The 25,512-nt window shown below is 41.0% G+C and overlaps 2 protein-coding genes across 4 annotated transcripts in view; both read left to right on the top strand.

The window, feature by feature from the left end:
- Positions 1–17,860, top strand: part of LOC109635330 (acid-sensing ion channel 1-like) — a 44,943-nt gene extending 27,083 nt beyond the window's left edge. For all 3 annotated transcript variants that reach the window (XM_069526789.1, XM_069526788.1, XM_069526787.1), the window contains 8 exons: positions 12,812–12,962; positions 13,140–13,267; positions 13,766–13,916; positions 14,037–14,093; positions 14,276–14,429; positions 14,686–14,777; positions 14,882–14,961; positions 15,308–17,860. In XM_069526789.1, coding sequence (XP_069382890.1) covers positions 12,812–12,962; positions 13,140–13,267; positions 13,766–13,916; positions 14,037–14,093; positions 14,276–14,429; positions 14,686–14,777; positions 14,882–14,961; positions 15,308–15,418 — 924 coding nt within the window. In that variant the 3' untranslated portion in view covers positions 15,419–17,860. The remainder of the gene's footprint in view (positions 1–12,811; positions 12,963–13,139; positions 13,268–13,765; positions 13,917–14,036; positions 14,094–14,275; positions 14,430–14,685; positions 14,778–14,881; positions 14,962–15,307) is intronic.
- Positions 17,861–19,132: 1,272 nt separating this feature from the next.
- Positions 19,133–25,413, top strand: LOC109635165 (glycerol-3-phosphate dehydrogenase [NAD(+)], cytoplasmic). Its single transcript, XM_020096134.2, has 8 exons — positions 19,133–19,295; positions 21,145–21,322; positions 21,606–21,746; positions 21,937–22,075; positions 22,568–22,680; positions 23,295–23,531; positions 23,918–24,024; positions 24,115–25,413. Exons 1-8 carry the CDS (start codon positions 19,156–19,158, stop codon positions 24,209–24,211), a joined length of 1,152 nt encoding a protein of 383 aa, XP_019951693.2. The 5' UTR covers positions 19,133–19,155; the 3' UTR covers positions 24,212–25,413.
- The last annotated feature ends 99 nt before the right edge of the window (positions 25,414–25,512 follow it).

The raw sequence follows: 25,512 nt of genomic DNA, 5'->3' as shown, positions 1-25,512 counted from the left end.
TGGGCCACAAGTACATCTAGCTATAGCCCATGTACACCAAAGGGTGGCCATAATTTGATTTATTTGGGCCACATTCACGATTTACCACATGGGCCACTTTAAGTTCACATCCAGATTTCACCTTTCCCAGATCGTCGCATGTTTGCCAAAAAAGGCCCACGTTTGTTTTGGGATATTTGGGCCAAAGTTTATATTTTACACGTGGGCCACTTTTCTTCTCACATCCATTTTGTGCAGGCCACAAGAGAAGCAGAAGTGCTGCAGCATTGCCTGAAGTGGCCCTGATGTGTATGTTGGCCCCTGGGATGGGCCGCCTGCCCCCCTGTGATCCCTAAAGACGGTATAGATTATGGATGGCAGATCTGATTAAAGTGGGGGATTAAGAACATCTGGTACAGAGGAGCTGCTTCCCTGAACTTTTTATGGGCTGTCTGCAATGCAGTGGATGAGACACTCCTGAATGGGGCTGTGTCTGCTCATGGTTTGTAAGACAGAGCATAGGTTGAACTCTGCACATGTTCAGAGTTGCTCTTTCACACACGCATCACACAACTGGAGAATGTGCATGTGATTATATTTTCACCAACGGAAAACACTTCATTTGGTTTAACTGGAGCATTATTGACGATGTGCAAAACATTACAAAAACGAGCACAAGCAGCCTCCGTGTTTTTTATTATGAAGTCACACTAGATCACACACATTTCTTTAAATTCCCAAGTCTTTGCAATCACCATTAAGAAAAGTGTGTGATCCTGCATCTCGACTGGACCTCGTGTGCGTTGTTTCGATTAAGATAAAATATCAGCCACATCTTTCATTATGTCTGTGGTCTCTTTCTATTGGTGGATAGAAAATCCTCTATTGTGCAGCAAGCTTTAGCTGAAGGGGAAGCACCTGGGCAGAGTGAGCAGGAGAGCAGCGCTGATCTATGGCTCTGCAGTAGAAAGGATGGACTGTGAATTTTTCAGACAATGACCTGCTCGATTCCCACAGCAGCTCTATCAGACATTACACAGCCTTTGTACCAGGGAGCATCGGGGGTAAAGTCTGTTTAATGACCGGTTCAAATGATTCAGACATTTCTTTACAGCTCCTCCGGCTAATGTCTAGAAAATTTCAGGTTTGCAGTGAATGTGTGAAAGCAGCTTTTTTTTTTTTTTTTTTTTTTTTGTGATTCCCCTTCCACTGTCTGCAAGCTGCTGTCAATCAAACACAGACCCGCCCCTCCTGCCAGAGGAAAAGGAGCATTTCAGATATTTTCGAGGGTATCGTACACATCGGATTTCAGCTGGACTTTAAAATTATGCAAACTTGACGTTGATGTTTTGTTTTTCATTTTGCCATCTATGTTTTTGAACTCAAAACACTCCCACATGCTGCTTCTCAGAAGCTCTGGAATCAGGATTTGCTTGCTAGCATCCTCACTTTTCAAAGCAAAACAACATAATGTTACTGACTTCCTTTAATGATGGGCAATACAATGGTAAAAACTTCAACTTAAAGTATAAAAATGTTTTTGGTGCACTATAGAACCATGGCAGGACAAGTTAGAATATTGTGGGCCGTCCCAGTGTAGATGATAAACGGGAAAAAATGCTTCGACGTGGTGAGACAGGACATATATACCTTTGTCTGAGGTACTGTATGAACTTTTACATGTGTGAATGCATTTCGAAACAAAAGTGACAGCCCTGGTCTGTGCCGCATGCTGTGTGTTTGCTGCTCTGTTTGTGCCATTGTCTGCTGTCCTTTTCTGTCTGACTGGAAACAGCAGGGTGGGCGAGTCCACCACTGATCTGAGTGTTTATTTCTGAGTCCTCACAGGAAAAACACCAACCTCCTGACCCCATACACACACACACACACACACACACCAAGGAAAGAAACACAGAGCGTGAGACAAATAAGAAAGGATCAATTCTTTGAAACAATGTGCACGGCACCAAAAAGAATGGCTGAACAGTGGCTCAAAGTTTTTTTTTTGTCTCTCCAAACTAGACTGCAAAAAGACAAAAAAAAATCGTAAACGGCCAGAGGGTACGGATGGGTAGTCTACTGATGCATATTTTAATAGAAGAAACATTCATCCACAGACTTTTAAAACTTATCCTCTGATGTAGTTTGACCGCTGCCTGAGCTCTGCTGGAGGACTCTTAAGAGACGGAGCGTGTAGTTATGTGCTGTTTAACGACCTCTCAAACTGCAGTAAAGTGTTCAGAACAGTGCAGTTAATTAATTCTTCATTCATTTAATTAAACCTTTAGGTTGGTAAATGAGCGTGACCCGGATGTTCTGGTTCTATATATTACACGTAATTCATCTGACAAACAGGACATTTTCTTTGGCATGTTGACCTTTGTGCAAGCGTGTTATCTTGCCTCCCAGCTTGAACCTCCGCATGTATTTGCTTTCAGATTGTGCAGGTAGCGGCGGCGTGAACGCTGCGTGTTTGGGAGTTGCTTACACGCACCCTCTGCGAAATGAATTAATCTCCTGGTATTCAGCAACAGCATGTGACAGGCTGGGAAATCTAAAGCCTCAGCGGATTCCTCTCAGCAGAGTGTGAAATTTGTCACACGGAGGAGGTTCACTCCAGGGGAAGAGCTGCAGGAGCTCCTTTTTTTTTTTTTCTTCTCCCCCTCCTGACAGATCTCCCGCCTTCTAAACTGCACCAAAAAGTGACAGGAGACCATGTAATGAATGCATTCATTAATTTAGCTTCATCCCACCTTTTGCTGGGAGGTATTTCAGAAATGAAAGACATTTCATGAAAAAGGATTTTTTTTCAGCAGCACAGAAGTGGAAAGGTGCTCCTCTCCTGCAGGAGAGCGCCTGCAGCTCCTCAGCCTTTTGATGTCTTCTTACTGATGAAGGTGACGGCTTCATCCTCCTCCTCCTCCATTGGGACGTACTCTCTGGTCAAAATGGCCTGTAACCAAGAGCTTGGAGCTGTCCACCACGGCTCCTCACATTGTCCAGCCTCCAGCCTGAAGCAGATCTACTGTATGAGCTGGACCCAACTCATCCCTCAGAGGAGCTGAACTGCTTTATTACAGCCACTCAGATGGTGAATCATGGAACGATGCCTAAAATAAATCTATGAGTGCACCATTGTGCAACAAGACTATGTGCGTGTGTTTTACGAGGGGCCTCCAGAGGGAATGGAGATGCATGTATGTCACGCACTGTCACCACATCCCTATTGTGCATCTGTGCGTGTATGTGTACTGTTATCCTCTGACATTACCATATGTCCATACGTCCTTACAGCCTTCATCTCACTATGGTGAGCACATAGTGTGATGACTTATTTATGTTGCTTTTTTTTTCCTGGGAAGCTGTCAGACCGTTGCCTCCACAGCATTTCCTAATGGGAGGTGTCCCAGGCTTTCACAGCACATATTAGGAACAAGACAGCACGACTACACCCCGGCAACTCAGAGAGCAGAGCTGCCGTGGACTCCCATAAATCAGATTTCAGTCTACTTCAGATGACATTGCGAAAGTAATTAAAACTAACGTATAAGCACAGTACACAATTTCATTAAGAGGGTGAGGACGGTATTGATTGAAGTCAGTGTAAATTATGAGACTGGGCGGCATGAACGTACAAAGCGAAACATGCAATTTCCAGAGCCTCCCTGGGCCATTACCGAGCTGGAGTCAGGTGTCGGGTAAAATGCTCTCTGGCAGCCTTTTGGCTTTCCTTAAATTAATTTTCCTCCATCCTGCCGCAGGGTGATACCGCTCATTATTACACACTGCATATGATTAGACATGCACTGAGGAGTCTGCCATACAAATTTAGTTTGTTGGACACATACAAAGGGACTGGCATTTATACGCACATACAAACCATACCTACCAACAAAACATCTGCCCATTATAAGCTACAGTTAACATCAGCCATTACAGTTAATCATGTGTGATTTACAGCAAACTTCAGGTCCGGGTCTCTGCAGCCGTGTGGACGTGCAATCATCCAAATATAGAGACCAATTTAAACTTGAAACTGAAATGACCTGTCATCATCAGCCCCACACTGAGGTACAGCTCATGCAGACCTGCTGGCCTGTGGTTCTGCAGAGTGTAGTGAGTTAATCACACTGATGAAATGTATAGCAACTTATTTTTTATACTGTATTTAGCTTGTCTTCAGTAACGCCATTACATCCACTGTCTGTAATGATTATTACAGCATATTAAGCGCCATTCAAAACTACAAAATGTTTTGTTTTTATTTGGACATTTGAAGAACGTTTACTCAAATTTTGTTCATCATAAACTTTTTCAAAAACATGATGTTTTGCTTGTGATCGACATCTAAAGACATTTTTAGACATGAACTCTTTCTGGACATTTTCTTTTCCCATATGAAAACACAGCAGAGACTGTCCAGGTCAGACAAACTCACAACAACATGAAAATGTTACATTCAGATGAGAGATGGCAGCTGATCAGCAAGAGGAAGGACATGACGCATTAATTCCGCTGCATAAATCATGTTTTGACACCGAGGCCCTTTATTACCAAAAGCTCTTGAATCTGGCTGTCTTCACAAGTGACATCTTCGTCTGCGTCTTCTGGACGTTTTATTTCTGGAAAATGTCCAGAGCGACTGACACAGACATTTGCTTTCTCACATACAGCCCCTTCAGAAAGATTTAGGAAAATGACCTGACCTCTCAGTGTAAGCAGACGGAGTGAAAAGTGTTGGGGCCACTGTTTTCACATTTCTTGTTGACAGTTTTCTCCCTAAACCTCTTACACAACCATATTTAACAACGAAGCAAACATTAGAGAAAATTCCAAATAAAAGAGAATACATTTGTGCAGTGGACATTTATAATTTACTTTTTTCTCTCCCTAAGTTGTAGTGAGGCCTCTGCCCTTCTGACAGGGCCCGGGGCTGTTTATCCCTCAATGTTTACTCGGCTGTGTGTGACTAGAGGGCGGTGCATGCTGGAGTCCAAGCTCAGCTAGCTGCCGCTGCTGCTGCGATGGCCTCGCTGCCCGCCCGGCTCTTTTCCTCGGCGCAGAGCGAGCGTGGGCAGTTTGGCACAAGCGGGCAGGCAGGAGATTGGAGACGCCAGTGATAATTGAGACTTGCAAGGGAAAAGAAATGCAGGCGGAGGAGGTTTTAACATCCCATGTGGACCCGCTGACTATCAGGGTGCAGCACAAGGGAAGGAAAGAGACGAAGGGGACATTACGGGTGCTTCTTAGCTTTCATATATTATTTTAATGTAATTAAAATGAACAGAATAACTGTCTGATAGTGAATGTCTCAGTGTTCCTATTCATCATCTCACTGTCTTAGCTCACTTGGGGGTCGTATGTGCGGATGCCAGCAAAGAGCAAGAGCCTCCATAGAAAATTCAGCACCTCTTAATAAATGTGAACTGGCAATTTGAAGACATTTATATTGCCCATACAAATTCACACAATCATTTCCATTATCCACCAGGAACATTCTGCACGGGAGGAATTTGAAAATGTCATTTTCAGTTTTCGAGTGGTCTTTCAAACAAACATCCCTCCTCTCTTGAGGGAATCGCAGACGCAGGTGGTGGGGAATTACAGGTTAACTTCCTTCAGGGTGTTTTTTCCTCTCAGTGTGTCGGGATGCTGCAGGTCTCTCCACCTCCCCGAGCAGGGACTGCATTAAACCAACAATTAGTTGTCCTCAGAGACACTCGCCCGCAGGCTCGTCTGCCGAAAAGTTATTATACCATTTTGTTGAGTCTCTCGCTTTAGTTCTCTGCTGATTTGGATCACACTGTGCCACATTTCTCAGAATGGTGTGAAGAGTTGGTAGCATCTGTTAATTTTCCAGATAGACCTCATGTCGGAAAATGGCTTAATCTACGGAAATAGCTGATTAATTTGCTGGTGATTGACAGATTCATTTGGAATCGTCCACCAACCAGAAGGTCGTTGGTTCGATTCCTGGCTCCTCCAGTTTGCATGTCTAAATTGCCCTTGACAGCTATTCAGAGTGTGAATGATGTCTATAGAAGCTCTATGAATGTATGTAAATGGGTGAATTTGACTTGTAGTGTAAAGCGCTTTGAGTGGTCATTGAGTGTTTGGTAAGTACAGTTCATTTACCACTTACCATCATCACAGCTTTATTTGATTTAGTAATATTGACAATCTGATGAAGTGGTATATACGCCTGTAATAATATTTATATTCCTGGAGCCATTTGTCTTTAGATATTTATGCCTTCATGCCGGTGACAGCCAATGGCAAGAAGCATTTTGCTCTTAGTCTGTCTGCACATACGTCTTATTCTTGTGAACTTGATCTCTCAACAACCCCTCGAGGGAATTTCTTCAACTTTGGTACAAATGTAGAAGATGTATGTATAGTGGCTCCTGGTCAAAGGTCAAGATCACGGTGACTTTACATTTTTGCTCTTGTGAACACAACATCTCAGGAGCACCTTGAGAAAATCCTTTCAAATTTAAAACAAATGTTCACTTGGACTCACAGATGATCTGATTTGATTTGGGTGGTCAGAGGTCATAGTGGCCTCATACACATGACATTTCAAATCTGCCTTTAGAGAATTTCTTCAAATTTTGACTTAGTTGTTACTTGGACTCAGAAATGAACTGATTAGATTTCAGTTTGTTTTATTCTGGTACGCAAAGGACATTTTGCAAATAATTCTTGTACTTTTAATATTTTAGATGCAGGAATTTTAGATGTAGTTTTCATTTAGTTTCTTTACATTGTGGTATTTGCTTGACTAAAGAACAAAGTACAGGTTATTTTAACATGTGCCTCATTTAACCTTTTTAACCTTTTCCTCAAATTCTCTCTGTCATGCTGTGATCAGCACAGTTTGGATTTTAAGATAGAGGCAGCACTTTTCAGGCATATATAACTTAAGTGAATACACACTTTTCATTTTTCCTCATATGATATGCTACCCTCTCTACCCCTTAGCCAGCGCTATGATGCTTTACTCTCTGAAGGTGATAGGTACTGAGAGCCCGACCGGTGTCTGGGAATAAGATGAGAGGAGTACTGTCTCTACTGGCCTGTGAAATATTCATCAAATGGAGCAGGGGTGGGTGGGGAAGTGTGGCAGGAGATGGAGAGGAGTCCACCGGGGAAAGAACATCATAGTTCAGGAGACACAAGGGAGCGAGGGAAGAGTGAGGCAGAGCGGGGAGGAAGGAAATGGAGGAGGGAAGGAATATTTTTATTGTGTGGGAGCTGGTGGTTAAAATCCCAAACATGATGGATAAAATCCCCTCACAACTCTGGAGGAGGTTTTATGACATTTCTGCCAGAAAGAAGCAGGTATGATGGAGAGACTGATGATGGTTTCCTAGACATATTGAATTATGACATTTAAAGTGATTTCAAACAAACACTCGCTTTCCTCGAGCATTGAAAAAGCTCCTGCCTCCTGTTTTCTCCTCCGTTGTAAATAAAGTGGGAAGGATCTGACATCCAAACAGTCTGCACCTCCCCAAGGAGTCATCATCAGTCAATGCACTGGACATGATGGTCTCGATTTGCATGATCAGTTCTCACTCATTATTCTGACTTTGACCTCCAGAAAAAGTAAAGTAGTTCAGCTTCCTTACTGTTCTACACAGTACTGGTACAATACTGTCTACAAATACAGTGTAGTCCTGAAAACAGCCAATTCAGTTATTAACCCCTTATGTTTTTTTAACAGCTGCTTAGAAATTAATCAGCCTTTAAAAAACTGAAAACAAATTCTGAAATCCCACTTGTTTTTCTTTTTTAACAAACAAGTGGATTTAAAACAGAAAATATAGAATCCTTCTTCTTTATCCTTTCAGAGCATAAAGTAAAGCTCTAAGGGTCTAGCTGCCCTGCAGGATTCCTCAGTTATTTCTAAGTATGAAATACAGCAGAAGCTGATGGAAATTACTTTTGCACTCATGGTCGTATATCAAAGTGAACCAGCACCACCTTCAGAGGAAACTTCAGGGAACCCTGAATATCTGCACAATCTTTTCATGGCATCGCTTCAATACTGGTCAGGATATTTCAGTCTGGACCAAAGTGATGTTTTGTCAGCACATGATGCTCTTTGGTCCTGTCTCTTTCAATTAGGAATGATTGTTGAAATAGTTAGAGGAGTTTTTGTGTCCAGACTTTCTCCGACTGGCCCTCTACTATAAAGTCTGCAGAATTCAATGTGAGTGCACAGCAGAGACTCCCCCCGTTGGATTCACCATGAGTGAGTGGGGAGTGGATGATGATGCTTATAACACTCAACAGATGCATTAATGAAAAATTAGGAAATATAAATATCTCTGGATATCTGCAGAGACATACAGTTTGTGGTGATGATCTCAGCTAGAGATTTCATTCTTTACATCTGACTGCTGCACCACCTCAGATCTTAATGCTGCAGAAAATTAGTTGGTGTTGTGAACGCGTTTCAGCGAAGAATCTCCCATTGCGTTTTGCAAGTGTGTGGAAAACTGTTAAGAAAGTCTGGACCCAGTTCTCTGAAAACAGCTTTAGGTACCTGTGCTCCCCGAGGAGCCCTGCACTTCTTCTCTACCTATACTTGACGAATATGCTTTGACAAACAGTGACTCAGAGTCTCAGTCCATGTTCTGGGCATCACACACACACACACACACACACACACACACACACACACACACACTAGGCCTCTGGCATTCGGTCTGCCTCCTATAGTGTAATTTCTCTTGTGGATCTCTGTTTCACCCAATTAAGGTGGTGAGTCAACTGTTCATTCAGAAGCAAGCAGAGGAGGGGGTGGTTTGGCTCTGGTGCTTTTTTGTTCTTGAGTTATTCTAACCTTTGAGCTGCAAACATGAGCGATCAGTCCCCAATATCACCAATCACCAAGATTTCAATCTGTGATCAGTCACCTTCAAAGAACATAACAGACTGCACAGGCTTTGTTAGCATGTAGCTGAGCTGATTGATTTAGTTTTCCCCACGTTCCCGCAGGTTCTCTTTAGGTTTTTAACCTGGTTAGCGATGTGGCTTTAGGGAAACAGTGGGTGTGATGTAACGCAGGTCTGATACGGGGCTGTAGAGGACTGGTCAACTCCATCCACACCTTTCTCACCCAGTTCAGGAGGAGGAGGAGGAGGGTTAAATGAATAATTTTGACCTCAACAACATTATCTAAATCTTGCTTCTGCTCTGCTGGTTCCCAAAGCACATTTGATCCTATAAATGTATGTAACACCCCCAAAGATGAGTTATCCTTACAGGAAAATAGTTGTTATCTCAAAAATACAATGATACTTTCTATTTGAATCCTCACAAAGTCATAGCAGTGGTTGAAGCAGTGCTTATAGATTCTAAAGAGCCTTGTGCCAACACAACAATGTAGAATATATTTATAATATATACATTTTATATTATATGTAGAAAATGGTAAAGTTCTTGCCTTTATAATTCTACTCAAATAAAAGTAAGTGTGCCTGATTTATTGTGACAAATTACCAGCCACCAGGTTTGTAGCCTGGCTGTCAAATAAATGTAGTGAAATAAAAAAGTACAATACCACAAGTGTCAAGTGGCATAAAATGGAAATTCTCAAGTAAAGCAGGCCCGTAAATGGGCCGCTAGCATGGCTGCAGACTCTCATCCTCTTATTAATATTCATCCCTTTATCTATGTTCAGAAAGTGTATTCATGTATGAAGGCACTCAGTAAAGTGTGAAATATTCCAGTTTTTCCAGGTCAGCTGAAATCCTTGTTGAATTACAGTCCTAAATTACATAAGTTGAACAACAAGAGGCAACAACTGTGGGTATGTTTTAGTGCCGGTCACCACAGGCTGCTGTCTGCTCGCTGTTGCATTTAAATGGGATTTTCCCGGTGATAGCTGTTTAAGTGTACGACATAATAACAGCGAAAGTGTTTTCACTTTAGCGAGACGGCTTTAAAGTCTTTGAAACCATCCCCATAAAACAACAGAGCTGTAATGGATTGAACTTCGCTTGCTGAGACGTCTTTGAGTAGCTCACACTTTAAAAGACTGTACTGCGACCTTGTTAAATGGATGGCAAAGTGCAGGAAATTGTGATTTTGATATTCGTACAAAATCTAACGTTTCTCTAAAAACACAAACGCGTAGACGGTGCATCATGATTAATAACAGCAGAGCTCCACTGAGTGCTTTTCAATACATGGGAAATTGTTTGTGAGTGACAGCTTTATTGATTGCAAAGCTCTGAAGATTATCGCCTGTGTAAACTGCAGCTGGGGAGTAATGTTTTAAATTCTGCAGAAAAAGAAGGAATTGATTGATTTTTTTGGAGAACCTGTATAGTGGAGAAACTGTGTGAAAAATAAACGTGTTACAATTCTCAACGAGGCTGAATTGTCACTTTCAGAAGTTGGTATTTTCCTGCGTTGTCGCAAAACACTTATTCTAACACTCCTCCTCCCTCATGTTCCATATGATTTCTGCTGTAAGATCCCTTTTTCATGCATGCACAATCATTTATTCATTCGTCATTACAAACAGAACAAGCAGTCACAGTGTGCACACTGAGCAGTTTGTGCATTATAAATGTTTAATGTGTTTTTTTTATTATTCTCATACCACCTCTGTCACATCATCAACTATTCAACAAGAGACAGGGAACATGTGTTACCTGACACCATCACCTCACATCTGCATATCGATCAGATGCTGGTGAACATTGTGAACCCGTCATGTGCAAGAAATTGACGTCCCTGTAAGCAGTGATTTATTTATGAAGTACAGTAAGTGCAGCCACTGTATGACCTGACATATTTGTGCTTTCATTTGTGCAGAGAGGGCAGCGCCCTCCTGACAGCTGGAACTCCTCTTACAGATGTTGAATCCGTCTCCAGGGTTCACTGAGTTTGTGAATAAGTGTGCAGTGAAGGTCACCTGCAGCAGGTTAATGACATTACAGCAGATATTGGAAGACTGGATGTTTGACCAGGGCTTTTACTACAAGAGGATTTTTAGCCCTGCTATAGCTTGACTGGATGATAATGTCCTTCTGTCCCTCAGTTGAATTGTTGTTTGACATTCCCTACATCAGGGGTTCCCATTTTCCAGCCCCTAACCCCCCAAATAACCATGACATAGACATGCAGCCCCCATTATTGTGTTTGAGCTACAGTTCCCAATAAAATCACATTCACGCTGTAAACTGACCTGCTGCAAATGATTCTGCACATTGAGACAAAGAAAATCCCTAAGATGATTATTATATTTTTAATTTAACTTTAGCTTTTGGAACAATTCAGGATTGTTTTCAAATCTTGCTTCTGTGCCATGACTGCTCAGGGGCTCCCAACCCCTAGTTTGGGAACCACTTCCCTTGGATTGCTTTATGGAAGTATACGCTAATGCTAAATGTTAGCATGTTAACATGCCCCTGACAAACAGTTCCCTTTTTATTGAAACAAAAATTCCCCCTCTAAGAATTATTAGTCCTCCTGTTATTTGTGGCTTGACATGCTTTTCATTTCTTTCTTCGAAGCACAGAATGTTTCTGCTGCAACCACCTGACTTTACATGATAGATGTCTGAAACGTTTGAACTCCCCCGGGCTGCAACCAAACTATTCCTGAAAAATGTTTGCATGGTTTGTTCTTTCTAATCATAGATATGTAATTCTGTGCCATAACGCTGAACAATAGACTGCTCTGAGCATTCGAGACTAAACGGCCTCTCTCTGTCTCTTTCTCTCCCTCTCTCTCCCTCTCTCTCTGTCTCTTTCACTTTGCGTCCCTGCTCTCCGTTGCTCCTTGCTCTCCCACTCTCACTCATTCCCCCTGCATGTTTTATGTGACTCATACGACACTAAACGCTCTAATGCAAGATTAACTCTGTTAAAGTTAAAGCTCCGTATCGATGGTCTTTCTGTCTGTTTGTGCTCTCACCGCTGTTTAAATATGTCATGTGGGCTTTATATTATATCTTCCACAGTTTCATTCTGACGTTTGTGTCTCGGCTTTCTTCCAAAAATTTAAGACTACGTTCTTTTTGGCTGGGAATGCTTGGTCGCCATGGTAACATCAGGTCCATTATAAGTACCTTAAAGAGCGTGTGAGGGAATGTAAAATCACCTCTCTGCCAATCTCCATCATCTCAAATGGGTTGATTGTGTAACCAACAAACCCACAGGAATACCTCCTCTCACTCCCTCTTTTCTTTCTCCTCTTCAATTATTCTCCTCTCTCTCTCTCTCTCTCTCCCCCTCCCTCTTTTCTTTCTCCTCTTCAATTATTCTCCTCTCTCTCTCTCTCCCTCTCTCTCACTCACACACACTCACACTCACGCACACACACACACACACACACACACACACACACACACACACACACACACACACACACACACACACTCACACACACACACACACACTCACACACACACACACAGAGAGGAACTGAGACAAACACTGACCCCCAGTGGAAAACTATTGTTAGGATCTTTGAAAAAAAAGCTCTTCATCTTTGCAATGAGATCCTATGCTGCCTGTACTTTAACAGTATTTTCCGTTCATGCTATCATATACTTAGCTACACCTCAGATGTAACTATTGTACTTTTACTGCATTTTAAATCAAATAACATAACCCAACAAAGGGTTTTTAACCCACTGCAAAAAACTCATGTTTTCAGATATTGTTAAAGATGGTTTAATTGAAATGACTGATTGAGGCTCAAAGAGAAAACATGATCAACTATTTCACTTAAACAGCAAACATTTGAGAAATGTCCCAAAAAAAAACTGTATCAGAACTTTATTTTTTCCTCCACTCATGTGTCTCAGGTCTTCACTCGCTACGGGAAGTGTTACACCTTTAATGCAGGCGGTGATGGACGCCCTCTCCTCATCACCACCAAGGGAGGTATGGGTAATGGTCTTGAGCTCATGCTGGACATTCAGCAGGATGAATACCTGCCAGTGTGGGGAGAAACAGGTGAGGCGAACTTTATTTCCTCCACTCAGATCTGATTATCTGTCACAGTGTGTGTGTGGCGTTAATTCCTCAGAGTGTGAAACTCAGACAGAAAACTCTTCCAAGTGTCAGAATCCATTAGTGAAATAACTTTTCACAGAGTGTTGCTCAGCTCTCTCGCTCTTTGTCTTCCTGCAGACGAGACGTCGTTTGAAGCCGGGGTCAAAGTTCAGATCCACAGTCAGGACGAGCCGTCGTTCATTGATCAGCTCGGGTTTGGAGTGGCACCTGGATTCCAGACATTTGTTTCCTGCCAAGAACAAAGGGTACAAACATGTGCATGTGGAATTTGTTTTTAAGATAATTCTGGGTTAATTCAACTGGTATTCTTTGTTTATATCTATTCTATCAGTTATACATGAAATAAATCACTACACAATATCATTACAACATGGCAACAAACAAACGTTGTTAGGTGATCAGACGAGGGCTGCAATTTATTTTTTCATGTTTGACTACATTACCAAATATTGGCTGGGGGGGGACATCTTCAAATTGTTCATTCAATAGTCTATCTATCCTAACCTTGGAGTTTATTTCAAACCATGGAAATAAGGTCCAGATTGTAATAAAGCAACATTCCCACAGTCATAGCCACACACACTAGTTTTTGTATTTGTATGGTTTATTCTTCTACAAGTGGCAGAATCATGGCTTTGATTCATGTTGGATTTTCCCTTTATTTAACATGTTTGATTTGAGATATCAGAAGCAGTAATTGTGCAGAAAAACAGTTGAATAATGTGATGTATGATGTGTTGCAGCTGATTTATCTCCCCCCACCCTGGGGAGACTGTAAGGTGACGCCCATGGATTCAGACTTCTTTGATAGTTACAGCATCACAGCCTGTCGCATCGACTGTGAAACACGCTACCTGGTGGACAACTGCAACTGTCGCATGGTGCACATGCCTGGTAGGAAACCACACCTACTGCACGTTGAGTCGGAGTCAATCATGCTGCATTGTAAAATGACTGAAAGAGCTTAAACAAAAGTAAATGCACTGATGAGAATGTGTGTTGCTTTGGCTGCAGGCGATGCACCGTACTGCACCCCCGAGCTGTACAAAGAATGTGCTGACCCAGCTCTCGGTAATAAAAAGACTTTGTCCGGTTTATTTCTGGTTTGAAGCTTTGAGGAACTGAGAACACACACACACACACACACACACACACACACACACACACACACACAGACGTCATCCCATGACTTCTTCACAGCCGCACTGATCTGCTCCAAAGGTCAAACTGAGCTCTGGTTTCTTTCTCTCCAGATTTCCTGGTGGAAAGAGACAATGATTTCTGTGTTTGTGAGACACCGTGCAACATGACCAGATACAGCAAAGAGCTGTCCTTCGTCAAGATCCCCAGCAAGGCCTCCGCTAAATATCTTGCAAAGAAATACAACAAATCTGAGCAGTATATTAAGTAAGTAATGTAGATAAATACACATTGTAAACTCTACAAACCTAGTGCACACACACAGTATTGTCGGTTGTTGTCTGTTTTGACATTTATATGAATATCTGTAATATGTAATATCTCTTCATTGGAGAATTTATGGTTCTTGACAAATGTTGAGTCATTATTCATAAATTATTTGTTTACTACTTATTGACGCTAAACAGGAGAATGTGAAGTGAATGTAATATCATGTGTTGACTGGCTTATTTTGTCTCCACAGGGAGAACCTCCTGGTTTTAGACATATTTTTTGAGGCTCTCAACTATGAGACTATTGAACAAAAAAAGGCTTATGAAGTGGCTGGACTTTTAGGTAAAGGTTATTGTTGACTCTGTTATATACTGTGGATGGGTTACCTTTCTGATTCATGTTGAATTATTCTAATTTATCATGTTACTACATTTGTTTTATTCCAGGTGATATCGGTGGTCAGATGGGACTTTTTATCGGGGCGAGCATCCTCACTATTCTCGAGCTGTTTGACTACTTTTATGAGGTGAGATTGAAGAATAATCCTGACGCCTGCATGCAATGTTTCTGGGACTTTTTATAATCTGATATAGACTACATGTCTGCCAACAAAAACTAACTACGGCTAATTTATAACTATCTAGTGGAGCTGGCTTTGAAACCATCATGTTGGGAAATACCTTTACAGAAAGTATTTATGTATTCGATTGGTTGATTTGACAGTTAAAATTATTAAAATTCATCTGGAAAAAACTAATTTGAAATTGATTTAGTAAAACTTGACTTTGATCAATATTGTGTTATCCTTGAGCTAAACCATAGATAGACTTTATATAGATTAGTAACTGATGCCTGCCTCTCTGTTTATTCAGGTAATCAAGTACAAGCTTTGTCGCTGCTCCGATAAGAAGCACAACAACGCTGACCAGGGAACAGTCCTGAGCTTGGATGATGTTAAGTGTCATGTCAGTAACTTTCACTAGGCCTCTGCAGCCAAGAGGAGGAGCCACTCCTTGTCTCTGAGCGGCTTCATGAACTTTGTTCACTGCAGTTTCCTGAAGCAGACTCCTGCAGCAACAGTGAGCGTGTCTGAACTGTCTCCGGTGAGGGTTTATGAGCAACGATAATGTGGCTAAAGTAAAGAGAAGGCCACGTAGACAGCAGGACAGCAGACACCAGTTATCAACATGTTGTGATGAGTTCAAAAACGTTATACGAATAACTGCATGGTCATCTGTAAACAGCTTTTCAAGACATAGCAGCAGATTCAGTAAATGGGGGCATGAACCAAACAAAGGTTCATATGTGTTCAGTTAAACAGCGTTAGATATCCCAGATGTGCCGTGGTGTTTTTATCAATTTGTAGGATTTTTTGTAAAATAATTGGTGAAAGATTTGTTTTCACTCACAAAAGGTCATTAGTTCTTTTTAAAAGCGTGGATGTCCTCACTGAATATTTATTTTCGCTTCTATATTTCAACATAATGCTGAAATATAGAATCCTTATCCTATGTCACTCTTTCCTTGTGCATTTTGTCAGTATACTCTACTACCTCATCTTGCAGGGTGACGCCACCATGAAGACATTGTGAGCCTAGTAAATGTATAACATGGGGAATTAGCATGAATAAAAAATTCAATAGGTCGGAGTACACAACACTTCAGCAGCAGTCATATTCATGTCATAGGGGAAGCTCAGGTATAAGTAATAAAATTAATGTTGGCTGTCATGATTTACTTTAACAGGAAAGAGCCAAGTTAATGTTGTTAGTTAAACCTGGGCTTTTCCTACTTTTATATCATAATGGTAAACACTTCTTTTTAGAGTAAATGCTGATGTTTAGTGGAACAGAACCAAGTAAGGTCATTTCAGTAAACTGACTCGGTAACATCCATAAGCCAAGTAAATATGTACAACCAACATCACTGAATGTATTGATTTGAACAGATTGACATTTTGGGAAATACACTTCAGAGACGTCATTACCAGAGACATATTATGGGGAGACGTCGATACTGCAGATATATCATCCATTTTTATGCAAAGCCGATTGGCTACAGCTAGAAGAAGCTTAGCATTAAGATGGAAACACGGTGAGGCAGCTCATATTTAACTTGTACTAAAACATACAAACAATTTATTGTTTTTCATGATCTCTGCCTTTTGCTTTTACGTTGTAATTTAACATGTTTATTTGTACTATACAGCCCCCCCCCCCCCCCCATTTCCATTTTTTTGTGCTAAGCTACACTGCTGCTGGCTGTAGCTTCATATTTAGACAGAAATACAAATACAGTAGGATAATTGGCCTAAACGCTATTTAGCCATTACATTAGGATGGATCGACAGAAGTAAAATTCACAAACCAGATTAAGAACAAATATTTAGAACTATTCTCCATGTCAACCAGGCACTATACTGTAAGATTTAACTTCCCCTGTCAATGAATTAGTGTAGAGTATACTGTAGATCTCAGAAGAAATAAAAATTACAAGGAAGAGTAGGCTTCAAACCAGTCTTCAGTGCATTCATTTAAGGGATGTCATACATTGGTACTTGTACCCAGATGCTGTTCATCGCATTTAAGGAGAATTAACCTGCAAAGATAAAATCAATGAGAATAAACATGTTGAATGTGTTTTTCTAACTTGCATGTATCGCTGTACAGTAGGTGTCTTAAACGGGGTCCATCACAGATGATCTGCAGGTCTGACTGCATTTTGTCATCATCTGTTAGTGAGTTTGTTTTTATACTGCGAGCATGTATTTATTTGTGTGTGTGTGCGTGTGTGTTTCCAGTGTTACATTTTAAATGCCCTCATATCAAAAACCACTCAAAACAACAGTCTGCTACAAACCAATCATATTATTTTACAGCTCATTGATTTGCTAACCTTTAGAAGGAATGGGAATTGTATGGTGTGTAGCTGTATGGTGTTACCATCAAGCCCAGTCATACCATTTGCTGTAATCTAATGTATATATTGCAATGACTATGAATAATAACCTTAGTGTATTTGCTCTTATCTGTATAATATTGTACTTGTACTTATTCATTATAAAGTAGCTGTTTTTATGTACATGTTGTAGATGGTTTATTTCTCAAGAGTGTATTTATCAAACACTATATTTAAGTATACAGCTATTTATTCTTGTTTGTTTTGCTACAATCAGTTCATCTTATTGTATTCTACTCATCAGTAAATGAAAGTGACAACAGAATTGTTATTTCATGCATCTCAAAAGTCCTGTCGACCATGCTTCCAGGTTTTTTAATATTTATGCCTCCATTTTCAATATATACATATATATATATGAAATATATGAAAGGATAATTATTTTAGTTTGTTGATGTGTAGATAAATTATGAAGCAGTTGTAATATGACAGATTAAATGCTAACTCTACGTAGCTTTTGTTCACTTGACGTTGTTCTGTCATCATTTAAACTCATGTTGTGAATTAGAGATGTAACTCACAATCAACGGCTTTATTCTTGTTGGACAGTTTCTACCATCGGCCATTGTTTTCAAATCAGATCAATCCAAGGGAGGAGACATTGTTTTCTTTTACACTGTATAACATCATTATATACATTTCCACATATTTACTGTTATTGTTTAGCTATGCTGGCAGGATGGCTATAATGATTAACAAGTATTAAAGTGACAGCCATTATAAGCCTTTATAAAGACAATAATGTTCTCCTCGGGGTGAACTTTTAAATTTTTCATCATCATCAGCTCAAATCTTAAGTTTGTTCAACAGATATTTGCAAATATTGAGTCATTAATCAAACTAATGGGATTCTAATTTAATAATAATATGGTAGTGCATGTTGAGGGGTATTGAGAAGTCTCTGATCACTGAACTCAGAAAGGTTCCATGTGAAAAACAGAACTATAATCTTCCACACAAGGGATAATCCTGTGAGGAACCACGTGCAGCTCATTAAGATACATCTCATGATATGATGACTATATATTTGTGGTGAACACTTCCCTGCACAATAAGCTGGATTTTCTCAGCGTGTGCCTGCTCACACAAACCAGACTGCTGAATGTGAAAGTTCACTTCCTTCCTTTGTCCCCTCGTCTGTTTGCTGTCCAACTCTTGCGCAATAATGCTCTTTTATTTGAGCTCGTCAGACCGAATAATTTCTCCTCTTGTGACTTTTAATGAGTTGGCTGTATTTTACACAGGGAAAAGAAAATTTAACGGAAGGAAGAATAACTAATAGATAAATAAATCAAAACTTACATTTGTGGATGTGGAACTTTGCAAGAAATAATCAATGAAAAACAAATCCTGTTATTTTGACTGTAATTATGATTTTTTTAAAAACCAGAAGCTGAGTCAGAGAAAATGTTTAAAATCATCTTTTCTGTAGTTTGTGGTAAACTGAACACAGTTTACATGGAATCTTATTTAATCTATGAATCAGCTTATATGACTTATTTGTGACGAGGAACCTTTGATTAATGACAAAACAATTTTACAATCAAAGCTGCTCCATTAAAATGTTGCTGGAGGATCAGAGAACAAACTGAGGAGTGGGTCTCGGGGTTCACACCTTGTCCTACACGGTCCCTGGTTCACTTTTTGTCCCTGCTTGACTTTTGTCCCCCTTTCCTCGCAGTCCTCTGGACCACATCTCCGTGGGGGTTGGCCGGGGATGTGTGCACAGTGGGCGGGTCAGTGTCTCCCCTCTGACCGGCCAATGAGAGTGTGTGCTGCTTGCATAACCACACTGCAGCACAAACACACACAGACACACACACACACACTGTCTCTCCCGCAGCAGCTTCTCCTCACAATGGCAGCTCCCAGCAAAGTGTGCATCATCGGCTCTGGAAACTGGTAAACTACCGTGCGGATGTGTGTGAGCGGGAGGGAGGTGTTGAAACTTTGGAGCAGGTTTCCTCCTCTATGTGTGTGTGTGTGTGAACCGTAGCTAGCCAATTTAGCATCAATGGGAAAACAAGTCAAGCTAACGTTAACTAGCCGCATTTCCCCATGGTAACAACGGTGGCTGAGCTAGCATGCTAATATTTATCGTTGCATTAGCCGGGTAGCTTTTTTGTTGTTGTTAGTTTTAGCATCGGTTTCAGTGCAAAGCTAACGAATTAGCTGAGTGCGCAGAAAACTGGCCACAGGTCAGATTAGCGGATGATTTACGGTCATGGAGCCGCGACGTGTCAACTGTCATTCATTTACACGTGTAGAGAAGAAGTGTGATCGTGTTATTCTACAACCATCGATATATCGATCACATACAAAGAGCATGGCTTTAAACTCAGGTCAATTAAACCAAACTCCTTTAAAGTGAACCTGTTCCCCTAATGATCCCTCAGTGGAAGAGCAACAAGGTAACTTCATGATTCATTCAAGTTTTACTAGAGGACCTTTAAAGATTTAATCATCAAGTTAAAATGGCGTATTTCCATCGAGGGACCATGAAGTCCACAGGTTCACTTTTACCAGCTGGAGTTTTTTTTTTTAAACCTGAATTACAATAACTATTAAGAAACCAACATTTTAAATTCATGTCCTCTAGTAAAATATGTATTAAATAAGCTCCAGCAGTTTAAAGTCAACCTGTCAACTCTATGATCATTGAGTGGAAAAACAACATTTTAACTTCATGATTGAATCTTTAAAAAGTCCTCTTATAATTCAGGTATTAAATAAACTCCAGCAGTTTAAAGTGAACCTGTCGACTTCATGATCCCTCGGTGGAAATACAACATTTTCACTTGATGATTGAATCTTTTATAGGCAGCTTGTCGGGTAGGGTATTCCAGACGTCCCTCTCCCTAGCCACGCTTTCCAGCTCTTTGCCAGCTCAAATGGGATATTGTCCGAGTTCCTGGGTCTACCCCGGGGTCTCCTCCCGGTTGGGCGTACCGGTATACCTCCAACAGAAGGCACCCTAGGGGTAGCGGTTCTACTCCGAGCTCCCTCATTACGTCTGACCTCCTCACTCTATCCCTGCATGCCGCCCAACAGGGGAAACTAATTTCAGCTGCTCTTATTCACAATCTCACTCTTTCAGTGGCCATAGGTGAGTGTTGAAATGTAGATCTAGCGGGGAAATGAAAGCTTTGCCTTGTGGCTCAGCTCTTTGGCTGGTACAGTCCTGTACTTTGCAACACAACCCTGGCAGAGTCCCACGCCCTCTGGGAACGGGTTCAACTTTGTGCTGAGGATTCAGACACAACTCTCACTTTCGATACGCTGATTTAGACAATGATCTTAATTTCAGGAGAGACCTTTGGACAAGAGTAAACATTTATAAATCAAATATGATCAGTTAGAAAATTCACTCATCAGCTGAGCTAATTGTGTGCTGCCTGCAGAGAGGGTGGTCATAGTTCATCTTAATAGAGCAGCATAAAACACATGAAGAGGCAGGAATAGTAATGACCTGGTAATCAAAGCGTTTATCAAGTAATAACTCAGAGGAGATCAAGGTCCTGTTCATTATGTCTTGGGTAATCATAAGGCCCGACAATGATGTAATGTCAAGTGTGTAACTGATCCACTCGTGGCCTCAACAACCAAAACACTGGACTCTTTTTTAGAAGCCAGGCTTATGATTTGTGGATCTCTTCTCTGACAGTTTTCTCGCCATGTTGCTTCCTATTTTCACAAACTGAAACGAACTGTGAATTTAAACGGAACACTAACCTTTCAACTGTTCATACAGGGGTTCTGCCATTGCCAAGATAGTGGGTGCCAATGCTGCGCAGAATTCAAAATTCGACAACACCGTCAAAATGTGGGTGTTTGAGGAGATGGTGAACGGACGCAAACTGACAGAAGTAATCAACACTGACCATGAAAATGTGAAGTACCTGCCAGGTCACACGCTTCCAGCAAATGTGGTAAGAAACAGTTTTTCACCATGAATGTGCAGGGATGTGCTCTAGTTAAAAAAATGTTGTACTCGTTATCATTTCTACTTGTATTTGTCCACATCACTCTTAATAATTTTCCTCCATTGCAGCCTCCATGTTATATTTTTCAAAAGTGAATTAAACCACTGCGATGTCAGTTCTCAGCATGTTGTTACACCAGCTCTGACATGAGACATCAATGTTGTTCAAATCTCTTCCACCATCATTCCCTCACCCCAACCCCACCTCACCCCTCCTAACCCCTCGTCAGCTGGCTGTCCCAGACCTGGTGGAGGCGTCCAGTGATGCGGACATCCTGGTGTTTGTGATCCCGCACCAGTTTGTTGGGAAAGTGTGCGACACCATTAAAGGGAAGATCAAGAGCGAGGCACTGGGGATTTCTCTCATCAAGGTTCGACCGTGCATTGGTTTTCTGTTTTTAACAACAAGAAGTCGCAGTTTGTTTCCAAAACTCAGAGACAAACTTCATGTTGTGCCAGACTCACACAGTCAATGGGCAGTTGTGCAGTTTGGTCTTTGACCCAAATACCAGCTCGGTGTGGTGCAATGCAAATACACTACTTGTGTTCTTGTTCCACCAGGGCGTCGATGAAGGACCCGATGGACTTAAACTCATCTCTGACGTGATCCAGGAGAAGCTGGGCATCACCATGAGTGTGCTGATGGGGGCCAACATAGCCAATGAGGTTGCGGATGAGAAGTTTTGTGAGACCACCATTGGTTAGTCTTTGTCTTATTCTTTATTACTTTTGAACAAAAGCAATGATTTAATTAGTACAAGGTTGAACTTTGATCAAGATTTTAAAGTAACATTGAAAGTTTTAGCCTTGAAACAGGAAGTAGCTTTGTGTTGTCATGGTCGGGGTGGGGATGAACTGTTAATCTGCTTTGGAGCTGATGTGTAAATGACAGAGTGGGCTGGTTCACTTTTGACATATGCTTTCTTCCCTTCTTTGCACGTACCACGTAACCACATGCTTTCTGGGATTTACTGTTGTATAAAAACGAGAGAACACTAACCTGCTGTGACAGGATTTGTATTTGTTGGATCACAGCTGACAAATGTAATTTTCTCAGAAGCTTTGCAGTGTTGTAGCTGTCATTGTTTCAACCATGAAAAATATCTACTTGTTTATGAATGAAAGTTACTGGCAAAATAAGATGTCTTGTAGAGATGCTGAAAGATAATCAGATTCTTTGCTCTGCTTCCAGGATGTAAGAATAAAAACCACGGTGCTCTCCTGAAGGAACTCATGCAGACCAACAACTTCAGAGTTACTGTAGTGGAGGAGTATGACGTGGTGGAAATCTGTGGAGCCCTGAAGGTGGGTGTTCACTTTGAAACACAGCTGCATGTAGAAAGACAGGGTCCCAGCCTGGCTGGAAATATAATATGTGTGAGTAAAAACACATTTACAATAGGAAAACTAAAATCAATTAAACTGAAAGTCCCTGTGGCAGGAAAATGAGCAAAAATAGCAGTTTGCTAACATGTAATGTGAAACACTTTGTTCAACAACTCTGCAAATATAAAAAAATTGAAATGACGTATAAACAAATACATCGTCAGGGTTTTTGTGTTTATATGCTAACATGTTCAGACATTCTGCCTCCAACTTCTCCAATATTTGTATTTGCTCCTTTTCTGTAATAACTATGTGAATTGACAAAGGGTTGAGGACAGTGCTGGCCATGTCTTTATGTCTATGTACGAGTGCAAGTAACAATTATTTTCATGATCACTTATTGTACAAAACTGTGAAACATCAGAAACTGAGGAAAAATACATCAAATATTTGTCAATACTTTCTTTCAATCGCTCAATTCACACATGTTCATCCATAGGCTCGAAATTACTAGAACGTCGTTACCATCCCACAGGTAGTAAATCCATCTCTTGTGTCTGGAGTCATGTATTTCCTGCCCGTTCGCCCTTCAGAACATCGTTGCGGTCGGGGCAGGTTTCTGTGATGGTCTGGGCTTCGGGGACAACACGAAGGCAGCGGTGATCAGACTGGGCCTGATGGAGATGATTGCCTTTGCGCGCATTTTCTGCACCGCTGGGCGCGTGTCCTCTGCAACATTCCTGGAGAGCTGCGGTGTGGCCGACCTCATCACTACCTGCTACGGCGGCCGCAACCGCAAAGTAGCCGAGGCGTTTGTGAAGACCAAGAAGGTGAGAATAAGGATTTTGTTTCCCCTAAAAACAACAAATACTTTTACAACTCTAAGCAAAGGAGTTTTTTGTGTATTTTGATTTTAATAACTTCTAATATTTAGTCGTTGGCAAGTACAAAAAGGTTTATACTCTTCACACATGTCCTGTGTAAGTGGTGGAAGCTTTTAAACTATGTGGACAATCTCTCATTTTCCAGATAATGCTCCCTCTCAGTAAAGCGCAGCTGCTCCCTTTACTGTGGACTTTTAACTTCACAGACCTTTCACATATAAACAAAAGCTAGATTACACCAGAGGAAAGATAAATTGACAAAAATGTTTGCTTTAATGGGAGTTCAGACTTCGATATGTCATGTTCCTTCTTTTATTTCTTCTCTTGCTCAGTCCATTGAGGAGCTGGAGAAAGAGATGCTGAACGGCCAGAAGCTGCAGGGCCCAGCCACAGCAGCTGAGGTCCATCTCATCCTCAAGAACAAAAACCTCATTGACAAGTAAGTTGAGCAACAAGGCAACATGCAAAAACCCTGCACTAAAAGAAAAGACATCAATCCAGTTTCAACCCTTAACTCCTCCTCCTCCAGGTTCCCGTTGTTCAATGCAGTGTATCAGATCTGCTACCAGGACCAAGCAGTCACAGAGTTCATACGCTGTTTGCAGAACCACCCGGAGCACATGTAACAGAAAAACCAAACTGACCAAGTGCCTTCTGAACAGAGAACATCACCACTCTTCATCTGTTACTCGTCTGGAACAGACGGGGGATGATTCGTAACTCCACAGCTGTCGTTTAACTCAACTGTCTCCAGCGCAGTCTGAGTCATTAAGTAACATCTGTGTGTTCAGCTCAAATTTGACCACTTTGTTCTTAACATTCAGTTTTTGACGTCTTTAAGTGCTTTCTCTCATCTCCTAAGTCGTACTGAAACTTGAAAGATAATTGTTGGGACCATATATGATGGTCCGATGACTTTTTGTTTTTGCCTGCTAAATTCTTTTGGTGCCAGATGAAATCAAAATGCATAAAACAGAAATCCAGACCCAGCTGGGAGTCAGAATGAATTCAATAGACCGCATTATGGTTAGCGCATGCCTTTGTAATCACACAATGTTGATGTGGCATTACGCATTCTGATTTTCACAGGCCCACTCCTCAGGGCATGGTACCTCATCTCAAATTTATGCTGCCGTCCAGTGAGTGCCATGTCCGTCTTCTCTACAAGTTATTGAATCATAGATGTAATACCTCACTTTGTGTCTTACATAATTCACTGATATTTCCTGTCTTGTACTGTATTATTAACAAACTGTCGATCGCACAGCAACTGTTTTAATATGAACATGTAAGTAAGTGCCTTCAGATGCACGGTTGCTACATCTTGGCTGTTGTCTCATCAAACTTACAGCATCTACTTAAAGTTTCAGTGTGTAAGATTTAGGAGAAAATAATCTAATGGCACAAATTGAATATAAAATAACCCTGGTGATGTTTTCACTATTGTGTGTCATCAAAATTTTATTAATTGTTTCTATACCTTAGAAGGGGCCCTTTGTATTTAAATACCTCTCTACGGAGGCCGCCATGTTTTTAACATTAGTCCAGACTGGACAAACTAAACAACTTTTGAGTTTTTATGAAAACTTAAGGCTTCTACAGGTTCCCTGTCATGTTTGGAAGGGGAGGGTGAGGTGAGAGTTGTTCAGCTGCAACATGCAATTTCACCACTAGATGTCACTAAATTCTACACACTGTACCTTTAACGTCCGTTCATTTCACCTTGTTTTACTGTGAACCTGCCTGACCCATTTTTCAGTTATGGCTAATGTGTGTTTGAAATATGTCAACATTTGTCTGTGAATAAATTAAATCGGTCATCTCATCACTGCTGGAGTACTTTAGATTCTTAGAAAGTTGTATCTCTTATTTTAACCACCACACAGCAGTATCACGCATAAGGTTTCAGAATATATAAATAATATAA

Source organism: Paralichthys olivaceus, chromosome 6 (assembly GCF_024713975.1).
Source record: "Paralichthys olivaceus isolate ysfri-2021 chromosome 6, ASM2471397v2, whole genome shotgun sequence".
Taxonomy (NCBI): domain Eukaryota; kingdom Metazoa; phylum Chordata; class Actinopteri; order Pleuronectiformes; family Paralichthyidae; genus Paralichthys; species Paralichthys olivaceus.
This window is presented reverse-complemented; position numbering and strand designations above follow the sequence as displayed.

Coding starts and splice junctions, on each gene's coding strand:
- LOC109635165 (XM_020096134.2), top strand. CDS start 19,156: ATGAGAGTGTGTGCTGCTTGCATAACCACACTGCAGCACAAACACACA. Junction 21,323..21,605: donor ACACGCTTCCAGCAAATGTG/GTAAGAAACAGT, acceptor ACCCCTCGTCAG/CTGGCTGTCCCAGACCTGGT. Junction 22,681..23,294: donor AAATCTGTGGAGCCCTGAAG/GTGGGTGTTCAC, acceptor TTCGCCCTTCAG/AACATCGTTGCGGTCGGGGC.